This window comes from Gnatocerus cornutus, chromosome 8 (assembly GCF_029298725.1).
Source record: "Gnatocerus cornutus isolate USDA-ARS CGAHR chromosome 8, icGnaCorn1.1, whole genome shotgun sequence".
In the NCBI taxonomy this organism is placed as follows: domain Eukaryota; kingdom Metazoa; phylum Arthropoda; class Insecta; order Coleoptera; family Tenebrionidae; genus Gnatocerus; species Gnatocerus cornutus.
This window is the reverse complement of record NC_142240.1, coordinates 10,895,748-10,914,065: the sequence shown is the minus strand read 5'-3', so window position 1 is coordinate 10,914,065 and position 18,318 is coordinate 10,895,748. Positions and strand designations below refer to the sequence as shown.

The following is an 18,318-nucleotide window of genomic DNA, read 5'->3' as shown; positions in this document are numbered from 1 at the left end:
AAGATTTCTAAATCTTTGGAATCTAAGAAACCTTGGACATCTCTATGTTGACTATGGTCAGGGTGGACGACCAAACTGTTACAACATAAAGATCCAACCTTGACTAACATCAAATGCAATGACCGCTTATTCTATATTTGCATAATAGTCAACAAAAATCCTGGAGCGTCGATCGATTATTCAACTCAAGCAAGAGAGTTCAGTTATGGTTAGAATGAAGTAACAGAGTTACGAACAAAATAGATTAAAGCAATTTAAATTCTCTGCTTGAAGCAACTTTTGACCATAAAAAACAACGTGAACGGACTTATTTTGAACTTTGCACCAAAAGAACGTGGATGAAACCATGGATTAGCACAGTGATTATCTTAACTTTCGGCAAACGTGTTCACCTTCATAATTATACATTTCAAATAGCACGTGCAGCTATAAAAACACTTTTATAATTATAAGCACAAGTTGCAATACTTTTCAAATTAATATTAATTTTTTATTATAAATATGAAGAGGAAAAGTTGCCCACCGAATCTGTGGCAAGAACCATAAACGTGAAAAGCCAAAAATGCGTAAATAATTTTTCAAGATCCCACGAATAAATTAACTGTAATTAGTTACTTGGGTAATTCTTCCTTAATTACCAAGGAAATAATTCCGTATTCGGATAAATAATTTCCTCTCACAGTAAGCCAAAATTTTGTGAGTCAGATCGCCTTGATGTATATCCTGGCAGGTCCCGATAATAATAATTAATTTATATCACTGAAAATTCAATGCGAAGTTACTAGTAAAAACCCAGAATTAGTTCTGTTTGTAGCGTCAAATTAACGTTTTGTAATACAAATTATTTTGTTTTCATATCAATTCAACAAATTCTCCGATTTCTCGTTTAATTACCGTCAAGTTAAACAATGATTTAATTTTAATTTACTAAGCCCCGATTAGACGAAATTAATACTCGTGATTAGAAACTCCACAAAAATGTTATGTAATTACAACGACAAAAAATACAATTGTCGCTCCACTTGCTTGACGCAACTATTTTCTCGTCCAAAAAAGTTTTAATAACTGTCCAACGATGTCATGTTTTCTTACTTCAAAGTGAGCGTGTTGAAGAACAAATTACCATTTTTTTCAAGCCACCCCAACTTTGCAATTTTTTGTTTCGCCGGAATTTAGAATTTTCGTATATTTTTTGAATGTTTCTCAAAATTTCGTCCGGCGTGTCCGAATTCACACATGTTGGTAAACATTGCTCAAATTTTATATAACTCTCTTAGCTTTCTAAACGATTTAGAATATTGTTGGCCACTTTCTAAGCGACACATTTTTATATATTGTGCATAAACAAAACTATTGCGCCACCGTAAAATTACGTAAAGTGCTGCTAACCACTTTAATTAGATTCAAATTCAGAGTACCTGAAAGCCTAGGTCAATGTCAATATACGGAATTCCGTTGAAATTAGTGGTTCCTCTTAATAACATTGAACAAATGACAATGGTTGGAGATGGAAACGTTATTTTTTTAAGCTCAAAAAAAAAGTATCAATGAGAAATTATTGCAAATAATCATTTCATGGACACATTCAATGCTGAAACTGGTAAAATTATAGTTTCCCTTGGCATAGAAATAATTTGTTAAAGTCGCCTCACCTTGTAATAGAGTCTAGAATATATTATTTCTAACTATAGATCGTTGTTTATTAGATGTGCAAAATCACAACATATTGAAAATGTCACAAATGATGGATTGGCCGTTTTAAATATAATGATAATGTTTTTTTTTATTTATAGCAGCGATAACAATTTAAGTATTAATTATTACCTTTAGACCACCCAGTAGCAGGGTTACTTTCATCACTTTGTATATTGTTTACTAATGGATAGAAAAAAAAACAGTTTCAAATTTTAACAATTTATTAACACTTTGTACATATTGATATAGTATATAAGTATTAAAATAGCTCCAAACTAGCGTATAAAAATATAAATGTATATGGTCCAAGGGTACCTATGAATTGCGCGAATTGATAAGGGAACCATAGTCATGGGCAAAATTCTGGCAAGTTTGATTAAATTCACTTGTATAAATTATTTAGCGAATCACAGCCCTACCTATTTACTATCACACTTAAATTCGTGTTAACAAAAATTTTGTTAAAACAGATACAGAATAACAAGAAAAAACTTGGACATATATAAATCCGACTACTCCTAAACCTTGCATTACCATTACTCTGTAATAATCTAAGTAAATCCTCAGTCGTCCCATGGAGAAATCAACGAGTAGATTTTAGCTTCCATTTCAAAAACAGGAATGCCGCTATTCTTAAGATAAAGAAGATAGCTACGAGAGCTATAATATCAATAGTGTAGTTGGAATTAATCATGTCCAATTCCTCCAGTGTTGTCGTTGGAGACTTAAAGTGACAATATGGAATGAAGCATTGCAATTTCGGCCTATCAAAACCATAAGTGGCCAAAGCAGTGCCTTCAAAACCATATCTGATGTAAGACAAATACGTAATCCAGCGCAAGTAGATGGGAATCGCATCAAACGACACGAAGAAGCCAGAGAACAACAAGAAGGGCACAGACATTACGGGCGCCAGAAACACTCCGTTCTGAAACCAAATAATTGACGTCAATCATGGAAATTAACTTGTAATTACAAAACGACATGTCAGTTTATTCAGTTCAAGGTTCCAATACTTCATTTCCTGATGGAATATGATAAAGAGCGATGACATGAGCATGTGACCTCATTGATAAGCAAATAGAGGTGATAGTTGCAACGGATGGATGTGAATAATACTCACATGGTTCTCTTAGTATGTATTAATTAATAGAAAAAAGTGACCTTGACAAGAATGCTCTTACCAAAAGCTCCAGGTTTATGACCATATTATTCAACATATCTACGGTGCTAACCTTTCGGTTTGCTGCAAGGTCGCTTTTTTATTGGGTCAGGTCGAAATGATGAAATGAATATGCATAAATTTATTATTTTTTCACGGGGCATATTTCGTACTTTTAAAAAGTCAAAGACACGTGGAATGAAAATGACAATTCTTTTACTAATTGATAACATTTCAAGGATGGTATTCGTGTTTTTCTAGTACGTAAACGCGAAATTAAAGCAATTGAGTCATTATGGCTCTAATGGTATTTAAATTTGTATAATTTTAGTCGTTATTATTCACATAAATTTAATTCTTCCATTTATTGAAACTATTATAAATTGTTTATTTTTGTGTCCACCAATTAAAATAGCTGATTTTTAGAAGCAAAATTCAGGGAATGTGATGTTCATATTTAACATTTCAGACGATCCTATCCTGGACAATAAATAATTAAAAAAAACCTGTGGCTATAATATGCAATATTTACTTATTATTTTTGAAGTTTATATTTATCTTATTAAACCAAGTTTGCAGTTAATAATTTTAGATATTCGGCAACCTTGAAGTATTGTCTGAATTTGAAATCAATTCATTTTTCACCAACGACCCATAAATAAAATTCAACTAATTTTGATATATCTTCCAAATTAAGACTTTCCAACTCCACAATTCAAAAAGATAAATATTTTACAACAGTAAGCAGTAAATATTTTAATGAAATTATCATAAAACCATTTGGTATGAAATTTATGGAACGTAAACATTCTTTTTCTCAACCTATAAACAACAAACATTCAAAGTTTTCATCTGTTTTTGCAATATTGTTTGTTACGTGTTTCTCTTCGAATTCCGAAAGAATTTTTATGTATTTATTCGGTTTTTCTGGTACACAAATCGAAGTTCCAATTAATGAACACTAAGCAGAGTTTTATTACAAATTTCGCAGAACGCATTATCCACATTTTTCTCCCCGATTGACTTTGTACTTTCACCGTTTACATTGAAAACATCCGCGTAAACTATTATGATGTTCATGCTGTTTTCAGGAAATGCATTTCTGTCTTCGCTGTGTACTATGACTAACATGAATAATAATCATGTGGTTCAAAACCACAAATGATTCATCTTCGATCAAAAAGATTACCTGCACATTCATCGCTGCCCCGACCACAAGTCCTACGCTCTGGGCTACAAATGACACTAAAAGACAGGCACCCAAGAACATGAGATATCGGCTTGGTTCCAGCGGTTGAGAGGTCATGAAATATACAATAGTTACGTATAACACGCAGAAGATAGTCTGAAAGTAGAGAGTCACATTTGATTTTTTTTACAGTTGGGATGTTTTACCTGGAAAGGAATGTCTGATATCGTAATGGCCAAATAGTACGACCTAAGGGAGTACCACCGATTGAAATGTTCTTTCAGCAGCACCGGCATTTCCAGAGGGAACGATAAGATCGTGATGGTCATAGATGTGTACATTAAAAATAACATATTGAAGAACAAAAATCCTAAATTACTGAGAACTTTAGCACCATCGTTTCCGATCTTAAAATACAAAGCACCAATTAAGAAGCCCACGAGGATGTGAGCGAATAATCTCAAATACATCAACGTCTGGAAAAAGAAAAATTAGATTAGTTTGACACAGTTTGAGGATCTTACCCAATCTCTTCTACTGAATAATAAGGCACGACTCAAAATAATGAAGAATTGTTGGATTTCTGAGTTGCCGTAGCGAGGCTGTTTTACTGGGATTGAATTCTCCAGTAGTGCCGTTTCCACGCTGACTTTTTCGACAGACATTTTTTCGAAGCCGATAAGGGGCGGTACCATGTCTGGAAAAAAACAATTTTTTAATTTTTGGAGTGTAATAAAAACAATTGTTTCGGTTTTTGGGTCACTTTGGAATGATTTCATGCAAACAAACCAGCATTTGTTCAACTTCTTCCGCAACGTAAAACAAAGAGTAACGACTTCTTATCGGGAATTTATAATTAGCATTGTTGTCTTAGTACAATTTTGTTAAATATTTTAAGCTTCTAGCGTAATTAGGTGTTGTAAACATCGCAACTGCATTAAGTGACCTTATACAGAAGTTTTTCCGATAAATTGAAGTGTTATTTGAATAGTTTCTATTATCGGACAATAGATTGATAAATAGTATCTAATTCTCTGTTATAAGTTGACAAATGACCTCAGGACCGTTAATAATGTGACGCAAATCCTTTAAACAAGTTTGCGAAAAATGTGCTATTGAATTAGCACCAACATGTTAATTAATTTTAGACAAATTACTTACTTTCTTTGCCAACATTATTAACGGAGTTTTGTACCATCAAGTTCTTCTCCGCCGCCCCATTGGTGTATTCTTTCTTGATGTCGTTGGTAATGACAGCAGTGTTATTTAAGGAATTGTTTAATTTGATCTCCGGAAAAGGTTTTCCTTCTCGAATATCATTCTGGCCGTTGTCTATTGCGTCGACTAGTTTTCTAGTATGATCTCCGTATTCTCCACAAGCAACTTCAATAATGTATGAAGCTGGATTGTGGTACGAAGGACACTGTAGACCCAACGTCGCCAAGAATGGTACTAGTTGTCTTGTCGAGCCTTGATAAACACATTGTCCATCGGCTAACGTATAAAGATGATCAAACATTTCGAACAACCTGGCGGAAGGTTGATGGATAGTGCAAATGATTGTTCTGCCACCTCTCGCAAGAGTTTTAAGTAAAGAAATACATTGAAAACATGAAGAACTATCAAGGCCACTGGTTGGTTCGTCGAAGAACATAATAGGAGGGTTACTGACGAGTTCTAAGGCGATGGAAAGTCGCTTTTTTTGACCTCCTGATAATCCACTTGTCATTGTTTTTCGATGATCGAGCAAACCTAAAGTGTCCAAAATTTCTGTGATCTGTAACGGGAGTTTTAGAGACGTGATTTTCTTCTTTTATAGAACCTACGATATTTTCCCGTTCGATTTTGGATTTTTCTCCGATTTTTAGCTTCGCAGCTACGTTCATTGCTTCATCTACTGTCAGGTTAAGGTGAAGTTGATTGTCCTGCATGATATAAGCTGATAATTTTCGGAATTGGCTGAGGTCTCTTTCGCTGTCATTCATTAGGATCTGGCCATTCACGCCATCAGTTCTGTCAAAGAAACAAAAATTATCATTCTCACTAATGGAAAATTATGTATTGTTCAATGTCAAATATTGTAATTTATGGGTACTGGGTGTTGTGCGATGCGCATTTTTGATAATAAAGTAATGGTAGTGATGACGGGGCGAAATTCAAGCTGGGCACGAATTAACATGTCTTTGAGCATTAACTTCTATTATGTATTCAAGATGTTTTGAGATAATACATGGTAATGAGTTATTTTCTTAGAATGGGTACGTGTTTGCGTCAGAAGCAGTCTTAACTTCTGTTAGAACCATGACAATGGTTGCACCGACGTCATACTAATAGCTCACAATTTTCCTTGGTTCTCAGGGAAATTAAATTTATTTTTATTTGCTCCAAACACATAAAAAAGCTTTTAGGCTGAACGAAAAATGCAAAACTCATTCAGTCGCATGATGGAAATATAAACACGTAATAAATTGTTTTATCAATAATTCAATTTATTTCGATAGCCAATGGTAAAGCTAATCAATATTGGCATCCTTCAGCCCCCATTGTCAGTGATTTTATTATTTTTTCCTGCATGATTCAGGTCTCAAATTCCACGACTTCGTCATAAATAGATAACTTCCGTTTTATCTAAGAACAAATACCTTTTGTAACGAGTTTTAGGCTGGAGATAATTAATATGACTATTGAAACGTAATTCCGATGATAAAAAAAAGGTAAACGAGTTTTGTAATTTTAAGAAAAAAAATGTTGTCGGACCGTCGGCCATGTTTCAGTCAATGTCATAATAATTAATTATAAAATGTAGTAAGTTATAAAAATTAATCGGAAGAAAGGAACAAGTTCGCCAAAATTTTCCTCTCCTCAAGTTTCCGTGCTTATAAATTAATTAAAATGACGTTGACTTTTTAAACCGGCTCCTTCAAGTGGAAAAATTGATGACCTGACTGCATTAATTAGATTCTATAAATCTTAATATTGCAACGCATTGTGAACTTGGGAAAACAATAAAATCGCGTTATTATTACATATGTTATAATTTGACTTATGACACTGCAATTAAAATCACATCATGGTATTAGAAAATTCAAACTCCACGTGGAGCACACCCATTTGGGATTATAATTATAAACTAATTCATCTAATTCAAGGCGTAATTAACCTTGATTAAGGCTAATGAATTTACAATTTTGTGTGGCATGCTCATGATTCAAAATTAGAAAAATCAAGAAGATAACATTCCTCGACCTATCTTGAATAATAAAGGTTAAGTGGTTCATATTGTTCCACGTGAGATAGATAAATCGTGGCAACTGATGGTGATAATGATAGCATTTCAAAATTGTCCCTTATCTAATCTTCAAAGAACTTACCTATACCCTGTGAGAATATTAAGAAGTGTCGATTTCCCAGCCCCTGAAGGGCCCATAATGGCCGTGAGTTCGCCAGATCGTAGGCGTCCACTGACGGACTTTAGAATTGTCTTCACGCCTGGAAATTAAATTAAACTAAATTAATAAAGAACGAGTGCCCAAAGAGGTCATAAATGCACTAGAAAATTTCAAAAGTTCAATGTTAGCTAAGCAAAAGTCAACAATGGAAAAGTGTGTCGTTTGAAATTTGTTTATCTTATCGTGATGATTCAGAGCCTTGTGGAATTAAAGTCCACTTCTTTATATCCGAAATTATGAGCAGCATTGATGGAACCTTGAAACGTGCTTTTGACCAAAGTTTACTTTCAGACTGCTGAACTTGAAAAGTCACACTTTTTGAAATTCAGAATGATCAACCTTGGTTTAGTCAGTAGTTATTTTGGCACCTACTTCAAAATTGAGGTACCACCTTAAATTTGGATGTGGACTGAGTGGTCTACCTTCAGCGAGGTGAACCGGAAAATCGTTCTAACTCAACAGCAAGAGAATTCTCGTCCCAAGAACGCGATTAAATTAAGATGGAAATTTACGTTGGTTTACTCAAGTCATGTATTTTACCATATATCACAGGATGTTTTATAAAATCGAAAGTTAGCTGCACCAAGCGGAAAATTATTATTACATTATTGGGAAAGTATAGAAAGTCAAAAGACCGCTCCGTGCGGATTGTCGCAACTAATCATCTTAATATCATTCATTAATGTTCGTCAAATTTAATTGAAAGCAATTGGTTTAAGATAATTGCATCTTTTACCAGTTTTGGCTGCTGACGCTCCCTAGGAAGCTTTTTCAAATAACTAAGACAGGTTAAAAAATAGTTTTCATTTTTTATTCTCTGATTGATAGTGACCTTGATTTTAGCTTCAAAATCAACCAGTTTCTCAGGTAATTCAGGCTCTTTGGAAATCTACATCTGACAAACACTGTGTCCAATTTTAAGGTTATTAGTGAAGCTTATAATTAAAATAATTGCAGGTAAAGAGCAGTGTTCAATAAATACAGTAATTTGACTAGGCATAAAAACAAAGTCCGTTCAAAATCGAGGAAAAGTTTACAGATTTTTCCAGCAAAAACAAAAATAATGTGAGGATATTAAAAATGTTTAATGGAACTTAATTGAATTTAATTAAATTAAAAATTTCACGTGTTGAACAAATTCAAATAAGAATCTTATTTTGAACCAGATGATCAGCATGAGAGTTACTTGTTCTCTAAACCTACCATAAACAGTAAGGTTCCAAAAAAATTTAAATTGTTGCTAATTTTTTCATAAATCTGCATTTTTTGGGCTATATCTTCATGGAAAACTAACGCGAAATTCGCATCTGATTGGTCAGAATTGAAAATTCAAGCTTTTAATTGGCTGAAATGGTCGCCAATGAATTTCGGCAATTTGTTTAAAGATATCAAGTTGTCCGTAATTGTTTTTCCACAATTATCGCCAATTTGATTTACTATGGAAAATTGGCGTGCTGGCCGACCACCAGTGTTTGTATAGAAATTGATAAAATATCTATAAATAAATGAATGACTAATGGCTTCTTTGTTTTAAAAAAAAATACGATAAAAGAAGAATAAAGAGATTTCCCCCAAAAGACGTCTCTTAAAATCTTGCCCGATGTGGTTTTTCCACGTTAGTTTATTAGCATGGCGGCCATTTTTCTTACTTAGTTCCTCGCGCAGTTTAAATCTAATCTAATCAATTCTGCTTTAATTCACATTAATTTGACAATAAAATTTTTCATCACCGAATAATCGTTACAAATTTAACGAGCCATAAAGAATATCCTTCGGTTGCAAAGAAACATTTTACTTTATTGAACTTGTTTTGAGCAAATAATTGTCTGATTAACATGAAATTAACAGATATTCTGAAGACTTGGTTCGTGGTATCAACGTCCAAAATAAAATTCCGTTTCTGAAAAAGTTTGAATCTCATGAATAATTAATTTCTAATTAAATTAAACTCTAAATATATTCTTTTACTACGCGCTAGCAACAAAAGTGCGACCAATGAAGTTCACCTTTTTTAAATTTTTCATTGTTTCCTTCCCAATTGTTCGAAAATTACAAGTTAATAATGAGGCTCTGACAAGATTATTATGCTCGATCATTAGCAACAAAATTGCAAACATCACATCCTGATTTTAATTACCTACGTCGCTATCAATTGATTAACGGATAAATAGTTAAGTACCACAGCTGCAATAAATGATAAAAAATATACTTGAAGCTCCAAGCCATTTTTGCTACCTCTGGAATCCCCACGTCTATGCAAATTGCACGAAAAATCAATCGATACAAAACCAAGGTTGTCAATTGTTCTAAGGATTCACAATGATTTTCGTCACTACTCACCATTGCCCTGTTTGACTGTATATTCGAGGTTGGAAAAAGCTAGATCCACTTTCGGCCTTTGAGGAAGATGTGTCAAAGTCTTCTGTTGAATCGGTGTGATTTGCACTTTGTGATCCAAATTCCTAGTTTTTAACAAAATTGCGTCAGTTGCCATTGTACTAAAGTCGAAAAACACGATCAAACTTCTACACAAACCGCTCTAATATACACCCATCGGCAGTGCTCAGCCAACAATGATAAACAATAATAAACTTGGATGGGAAACGTGTGGAGGGACGAAGAGACGAGGTCGCCAGTGCAGTTCGTCTACATTTTGTTTCGAACAAACGCATGCGTGTTTTATATCAGGGTTTATCAAACGTTGGACTGCGGGAAAATTGGAAGGGACCGACGCGAACAAGGGTTAAAGTTCGGAATTCACTTAAAAATTTTATGAGATTTTATTGATATGAGCCCCAAAACTGAAAAAACTAGTTTCTTGGACCTGACCAAAGCACGGCCATGGTGACTAAACTACGACATACATGTGTCATGGTGTTATTGTTTTGTCGCAATTAAACGGGTGCAAGTAATTATCAAACTTTTAGAATGCAAATTTAGATTTGGTTTCTAATAGGAAAATTTAGCACCAAGCGTGCAGAGATAAGATTTTTACGTCCTCTGTCCGCTAAAGTAGTTCTAACACGACAAGCTAATTGAAACAAAGTAAGAAATATTTCATTTAATTGCTTTGCTAATAAAATCCCACGTGTCTTCCTCATTATCTAAATTGTTATAAACTTATCAATATCGAGGCAAGACGAAATAAAATGGTAAATGCTGGCGACCCTGAACATCGTGATTAGAACCGTCAGTGTCAATTATAAACGCATAAGTTATATCAAGTTTGAAAAATTTCTTCACCGACTTCATCATAGCTACGCTTTTTTAATATTGCCAAATTTTGCAAGCATGAAATGCTAGTATAATTAGTTCATTTAGATTTGATCAAATCATTTCCACCAAGGCTGACCATGCTCTGGTGATCAAGTTTCTAATAAAATTAGGTGCACAAAATAAGAGGCCTGAGAATAACAGGAACTTGTATCTTTTTTTTGTGGGAAAACACATCTTATGAATTATTTATTAGTCAGAAAATCCACTGTCAAATTATCAAAAGATTGATTAATTATCGGCAGAACTTCCCAATTGTATGGAATTACGTATTATCAATAATCAATGAAGGATGGAGAATCCAAAACTGAGCCTTGAATCTAAAGGTCGTATTGTGGTTTTCCAAAATTATTGTCACGTTGGCCGAAAAATCAAAAGTCTCGCTTGTAACAATAACAATTTTATTGTGCACTATGAACACTCTCGTACTTCACAATTATTCACTTTACAGGACTTCCAAATACTCGACTATCTACAATCCTATCGCTACTCCCCTATATACAGATATTCCCCTACTACTAGCCTAATGCTGGAGCGCTGCGAGAATATTCGGGAGTTCCGCGTATGAATAAGAATTATTCCACGAACCGCTCGCTCTAGAGCAGAACGGAACGTTCCAGCGCTGGCGCTCGAAGCTTCCAGAATCTTCTCGTAACACTGCCCCCCTCTTAGTTCTGATCGTCCCGATCAGACCAAACACCTGATTCTCCGTGATATTTACAAAGTCTATTTAGATGAACTACTTTCATCTTTGAACGGGCGCTGCGTTGGATCCGATACACCACGTCGTTGATCCTCTTGATCACCTTATACGGTCCCTCCCATGTGGGTGTCAACTTCGGAGATAGGCCCTTCTTTCGCCGAGGGTTGAATAACCACACCAAGTCTCCTTCGTTGAATCCTTCATGATTAGCCGTCACATTATATCTGGACCGCATTCTGTCACTAGCCATTTTGATCCTCTGCCTCACAAGGTGGTGTGTATCCAGCAGGGTCTCTCTCAGGTTGTCGACGAATTCCGGTACTTCCTTTCGTTCCGCCCCAGGCGAACCAAGCAGAAGATCACAAGGGAGACGCAGCTCTCTTCCAAAGATAATCTTCGCTGGTGTTTCTCCCGTGGTTTCATGAATGGCAGCTCTGTAGGCCATCATAAACAAGGGCAGTCGACGATCCCAATCCCTCTGGTGCTCTTCCACTACCTTGGACAGATGTTCCTCCATCGTCTGGTTGAATCTCTCGACCATGCCGTCGGATTGCGGGTGCAAGGGTGTGGTTCGAGTCTTCCTAATTCCCAGCAGCTTACACATCTCTTGAAAAACGCCAGACTCAAAATTCCTTCCTTGATCGGAATGCATTTCGAGTGGAACTCCAAACCTGCTGAAGAAATTATCCACCAGGACTCGAGCTACTGTTGTGGCTTCTTGGTTGGGAAGAGCATACGCTTCCGGCCATTTACTGAAATAATCCTGCACAACCAAGATGTATTTGTTGCCGTCATCAGTTTTTGGAAATGGCCCGGCCACATCTAGAGCGATTCTCTCGAACGGGGCTCCCACGTTGTATTGTTTCATGCCTCCTTTAGTTCGCGTTCGAGGTCCCTTGCTCGCCCCACAAACTGAACATCTCCTACACCATCGTTCGACATCTTCCCGGCAGCCAACCCAGTAATACCGCTGCCTAATCTTACTTAAGGTTTTGTTCACTCCGAAGTGAGCGCCTGATGTTCCGTCATGGACCTCCTTGAGTACTTGGGGAACTCTATTCTTGGGCACTAGTAACTGGGAGGTTACTTTCTTCCCGTCTGCGCTTTCCCAAGCCCTTTTCAGTACCCCATTTTCTACTCGCAGTGAGTCCCACTGCGCCCACATCGCCTTCAACCCTGGACTCTTTTCCGAGACATCTTCCCAACGCGGCCTTCCATTATCCGCTTCCTTCCACTCCAGCAGTGGCCCAATTTCCTGGTCCGCCTGTTGATCCTTCCGAAGATTCTCCGTAGTCCAGTCATCATCACAACCGATAACCATCCTGTTTATCGGCAATGGCCCTTCAATCTTCGCGCACTGCTTGCAATCCTTGCAAGGTCTTCTAGAGAGAGCGTCAGCGTTATTGTGTTGCTTTCCTGGTCGATGTTTGATTTTGAAGTGGTATTGCTGCAGCCGCTCAATCCACCTAGCCACTTGTCCTTCGGCGTCTTTCATCTGTAGTAACCACGTGAGGGCAGCATGATCAGTCCTTATCAAGAACTCGTGGCCAAACAAGTATTTGTGGAAATGCTCTACGGATTTTACAACGGCCAGCAATTCCTTTCTTGTAGCGCAGTAATTTCTCTCTTGCTTGCTCAACACTTTGCTGTAATACTCGATCACTCTCTCTTCTCCATCCTGCACCTGCGATAACACCGCTCCAATGCCGATGTTACTGGCATCTGTGTCCAAGACGAACTTTCCATGAGTCCTGGGGTAGCTCAAAATCGGGCTAGTGCACAAAGCTAACTTCAGTCGCTTGAAACTGCTTTCGCAGTCTGATGTCCAGTTGAATGATGCCTTTGCTTCCGTTAGTTTGTGCAGAGGTGCAGCAATGTTGGCGAAACCTTCTACAAACCGCCGATAATACGTGCAAAGTCCAATAAAACTTCTCACATCGTGCTTGTCCTTGGGTCTGGGCCATTCCTTAATCGCCTGAATCTTATCTTCACAGGTCTTGATTCCTTCAGATGACACCGTATGCCCCAGAAACTCCACTTTCTTCCGAAATAGATGGCACTTTTTCGGATTAAGTTTTAAATTGGCACCCCTAAACCGGTCTACCACTTCTTGAAGGTTCTTCAGGTGTTCATCGAAGTTTTTACCCATGACCATAACGTCGTCTAAATAAACCAGACAAGTTTTCCATGTCAATCCACGCAACACACATTCCATTAGTCTTTCGAATGTAGCGGGTGCGTTGCAAAGCCCAAAAGGCATAACCGTAAAGTGGTACAGGCCACTTCCCGTGGAAAACGCTGTCTTCTCCTTGTCTTCGGGATGAAGTCCCACTTGCCAATATCCACTCTTCAGGTCTAAGGTTGAGAACCACGTCGACCCTGACAGAGTTGTGAGAGTGTCGTCAATCCGGGGTAATGGAAAACTGTCTTTCTTGGTAACATCGTTGAGTTTTCGGTAATCCACACAGAATCTTGTACTACCGTCTTTCTTGGTTACGAGCACAACCGGCGAAGACCAAGGACTGTTGGATTCTTCAATAATCCCTTCTTCTTGCATGGATTTTACCAACTGTTCGGCCTGCTCTTGCTTCGCCCACGGTAACCTTCTCGGTGCCTGTCTGATGGGTTGATGGTCGCCCGTATTGATTCTGTGTTGAACGATGTTCGTTCTTCCTAATGGTTCATTCTCAACGGCGAACACGTCCTTATTCTTCTTGATGAAAGCCTGCGCTTTAAGAGCCTCTTCTTCAGAAAGGTCACTCGTGTCTACCTCCAGCTTTAACTTTTTCACGGTCTTCACGTTTTTCTTTGATGGCTGTGCGTCACTTATTCTGGAGATCGGAACACACACAGCAACTAGATCGCCCTTCTTGATCGTGACTGGAGTAGGGTTGATATTCGCCACCCGCACAGGTATTTCTTTCGTCACTTTTACTAGTGTCTTTCCAACAAGAATTGGTTTTGTCATGTCTCTGGTCGGTTCAATCATTCCAACGCAGCTCCCAAAGTTACTTCCTAAACGCACACTTATCAATTTCTCGCTGTTCCCATCCACACAAGTATTTTCACAGGCGAACGCTTTCACTCCATCTTCTTTTACTTCTGGGGTCGATAACACAAAGCTTTCGGTTCCAATCTTGAGGATCTTCTCGTTGTGATTAAAGGAAATCCCATGTCGTCCAATAACATCCATTCCCAGGATCATCTCATCCTCAATTCCTGCCACCAGCACCCGATGCCGAAACTTCATACCTCCCAACTGGACCGTGACCTCTGCCTCGGCACTTACTGTGGCGACATCTCCCGTGACTGTTTTTAAAATAGCACTCGTTGTCTCCAGAGATGTCCTGTTGTCCAACATGTCCTTTCTCACAAGGGAAACCATGGCTCCGGTGTCGACCGTCATCTTCACTTTTCTCCCATTCACACTTCCTTCAATTATCAAACTCTCAAAATTCCTCTTCAAACGCATAACGGAAATAACTTTGGGGCTTGTGCTCTCCCCAGCCAGTGTGTGCCCCTTGACACTGCTGGGCTTTAGTTTTCCGACTGCTGAGGACGTGACTGGGGACCGTTCTGGTCGTTCCTAGGAACAACCCTACAGTCACGTTTAAAATGGCCTGGTTTTCCGCAACGATAGCAGGTCTGGCTAGTTCGCTGCTTCAGTGCCATCCGTAGCTCCCTGTTTTCCTTGAGGATGTCGTTTAGCTCGGCTTTCGTGACGAAAGCGGTAGGTGTTGCCTCTTCTTCGTCAATACCCACACCTCGAATTCGTCGGTAATCAGGGACGTTCACAGAGCTCTTGAAAACGGCTTCCACCTCTAGAGCGCGCACCAGAGCTTCTTTTGCGGAGTGATAGCTGCCCAGTCGGACGGTTCTTTGTATTTCTGGATCTCGAATCCCTTGCAGGAACGTATCCACAGCTAGTTGTTCCACAAAATTCGCCGGAGCCGAAGGGTAGGCGAGCAAAACAAGGCGCTTGACACTTGCCTCAAATTCCTGCAGAGACTCTCCAGTTCTCTGCCGCCGCGTCTTGAGCTCTGAGACGTATACTTGCTGCAGGTGTTGGTTTCCAAATCTGGCCTCTAACGCTGCCATCAGCTGGTCGTACCGCTCTTTGTCTCGACCTGGAATTGTCTCTAGCAGGTCCAGAGCCGCCCCTCTCAAGGAAACTATCAGAAATGAGGATTTTTCTTCTTCCGACCATCCATTTTGTTTAGCCGCCACTTCAAATTGCAGCTTGTAATTGTCCAGTGAAGTCGACCCATCGTAAGTCGGGGGTTTCATTTCTTTCGTTGTGGTCAGGCCGGTCCTATTTGGAACTTGACGCCTCACGCGTAGCAACTCATTTTCCACGTGCTGTTTAAATCGCTCCAGATCTTTGACATGTACTTGCACTTCGTCTTTGACGCTTTGCAGTTCTTCTTTAACGCCTCCTATGCACTCTTCTACTTCCTCTCTGACGCCTAGTAGTTCCTCCTTAACGCCTCCTAGGCACTCTTCTACCTCTTTTTGAATTTCATCGACCTTAACCATAATGGTTACGTTCATGTTTTGTTCCATGTCTTTAAGCTGATTCAGGATTGCTGCATTCTCTGTTTGCCTTCTTTCTTCTTCCTCTAATTTTTCTTTTTGTCTTCTTTCTGCTTCCTCTAATTTTTCTTTTTGTCTTCTTTCTTCTTCCTCTAATTTTTCTTTTTGTCTTCTTTCTTCTTCTTTTTGTCTTCTTTCTTCTTCTTTTTGTCTTCTCTCTTCTGCTTCATGTTTTTCATTTTGTCTTCGTTCTTCTTCTTCCAGTTTTTCTCTTTGTCTTTTTTCTTCTAAATTCGTAATCAACTTTTGTTGGGTGTCCATTTTCGCCATCATCGAAGCCATCAATTCTTGCAGCGCCTCCATTTCTGCGGCTTGCTGTCTGGTTTGAACAGGCATAAAAATTGTCCACAATCAGGTAACAATGTCACAGTCCGGTAATGTCACGAATTTTCCGATCGAAAATTCCAGAATTTTCTCGATCACAAGACTGGGCGGGATCCCACTATCTGACACCAGTTGTCACGTTGGCCGAAAAATCAAAAGTCTCGCTTGTAACAATAACAATTTTATTGTGCACTATGAACACTCTCGTACTTCACAATTATTCACTTTACAGGACTTCCAAATACTCGACTATCTACAATCCTATCGCTACTCCCCTATATACAGATATTCCCCTACTACTAGCCTAATGCTGGAGCGCTGCGAGAATATTCGGGAGTTCCGCGTATGAATAAGAATTATTCCACGAACCGCTCGCTCTAGAGCAGAACGGAACGTTCCAGCGCTGGCGCTCGAAGCTTCCAGAATCTTCTCGTAACATTATAAAGTGTTGAACTCACTAAACTGTAAAAGATTAAAGTATGTGCAAATTTTTATTCCAACATTAATGACTTTTCTGTGTATTTTATGCTTCATGTACATAACTATAATTTAATGTGTTGATAGCAAAAGACGTTGTCAACTCTTTTATTAATTTGGCACTATTTATAGACATTTTGTAACCTTCGAACATTCAATACAACACCAGCTTGGACAATTTCTTTGATTTATTATGAAGTTTTTCACATTTTCTTTTCTGTGAACACCGAAAAAAAACGTTTAGTTGTCTAATTAAAACTAATTAAGTGAAAGTTTCGGAAGTTCCGCTGCATAATACTTCTACTTTATTATTACAATTTATTAAAATTGTTTCAATATTAAGAAGGCAATAAATTTACGTAAATAAAACCAAGGACGGGTAACATCCTGCGTTTGATCACGAAGTTCAATTAATAGCAAAAATTAATAACCCCAGATTTATTACACAGTAAGAAGAGTTACTACCATTACAAAGGTTGAAATGTTTCGAAAATGTAGATAAACAACTAACAGAAAATTACACCGACAAAACTCGTTCTTTTGATAAACATTAAAACGCCTTTAAACAGGTCTAGAAAACAAATCAAAAATTTTTACTACGGAAAATTTTCCGGTTGTTTTTAACAATAGGCAACACAATATACAGAAGCCGACCTGGAAAGTTTTGTCTTTAGTTATGAAAGTTCTGTAAAAATGTTCATGACATACTAAATCTACGACAATTATGACCAATTAGTGCAATTTTGATAAAGTATTTCGTTGATTTGAATATTTTACGATTCAGTCATGCGGCATTCTAGGAAGTTTTTCCTTGATAACTTCTGACCCTAAAACCGAAAACGTGATAAAGTGACTTTGTTCAGCTTTTATTCATCGACCTTTGTACGTGATGCTTCATATTACATTGTAGGAAAATATTCGTTTGTGAAGGACAGGGACATACTTTAAGGGAGGTCATTTAAAGAACTTCATTAACCTGCGCTAGATGGCATTTGAGCGGTTTGAAGGCTTAAGGCAAAGTAGCTTTCCAGTACATACGCATTAAAGATAATTGTTAAATTGAACCACAACAAACTTTGAATGAAACAACTAAAACTCACCTGTTATTATTTAGCAAAAAGTTGCGTCCCATCTTGGCGGAGGCTGCGACGGGCACTGATGAACTGTATCAACACTTGATGACCTAAATGAAACACTTATTTGCAATACGCTGCTTCACTGCTATAGCCATGAATTTTCTTGTAATTCAGCGTGTCGATGTCATCCAGTGAACTGACAACGTGAAATTGCGGTTCTTTGGATTTGATGAAAGTGAGAGTTTAGAAATCGGCAGCAGTTGTATAACTGAAAGATGGTTGGACAATCGTTGGGTCAACCTCATTTAAAGCTTATCTTAATAAAGCCATAAACAAGCATTAAAAGTAAAAACACCACTTCAATAATACTTGACGCA

At 37.8% G+C, this 18,318-nt stretch overlaps 1 protein-coding gene across 1 annotated transcript; it reads right to left on the bottom strand.

Moving 5' to 3' along the window:
* Nucleotides 1-1,898: 1,898 nt before the first annotated feature.
* Nucleotides 1,899-18,214, bottom strand: LOC148169755 (ATP-binding cassette sub-family G member 4). Its single transcript, XM_088042907.1, has 9 exons — nt 17,966-18,214; nt 9,836-9,957; nt 7,418-7,535; nt 5,873-6,059; nt 5,208-5,823; nt 4,571-4,743; nt 4,253-4,522; nt 4,047-4,202; nt 1,899-2,623 (listed from the first exon to the last, which is right to left on the bottom strand). Exons 1-9 carry the CDS (start codon nt 17,995-17,997, stop codon nt 2,279-2,281), a joined length of 2,019 nt encoding a protein of 672 aa, XP_087899033.1. The 5' UTR covers nt 17,998-18,214; the 3' UTR covers nt 1,899-2,278.
* Nucleotides 18,215-18,318: the final 104 nt, after the last annotated feature.

Excerpts from the sequence above, each read along its gene's own strand:
- LOC148169755 (XM_088042907.1), bottom strand. The coding sequence starts at position 17,997 with ATGGGACGCAACTTTTTGCTAAATAATAACAG. Across the intron at positions 5,824-5,872 it reads AAATCGAACGGGAAAATATC|ATCACAGAAATTTTGGACAC; the intron begins GTAGGTTCTATA and ends CTCCCGTTACAG. Across the intron at positions 4,203-4,252 it reads TATCAGACATTCCTTTCCAG|ACTATCTTCTGCGTGTTATA; the intron begins GTAAAACATCCC and ends CTCTACTTTCAG.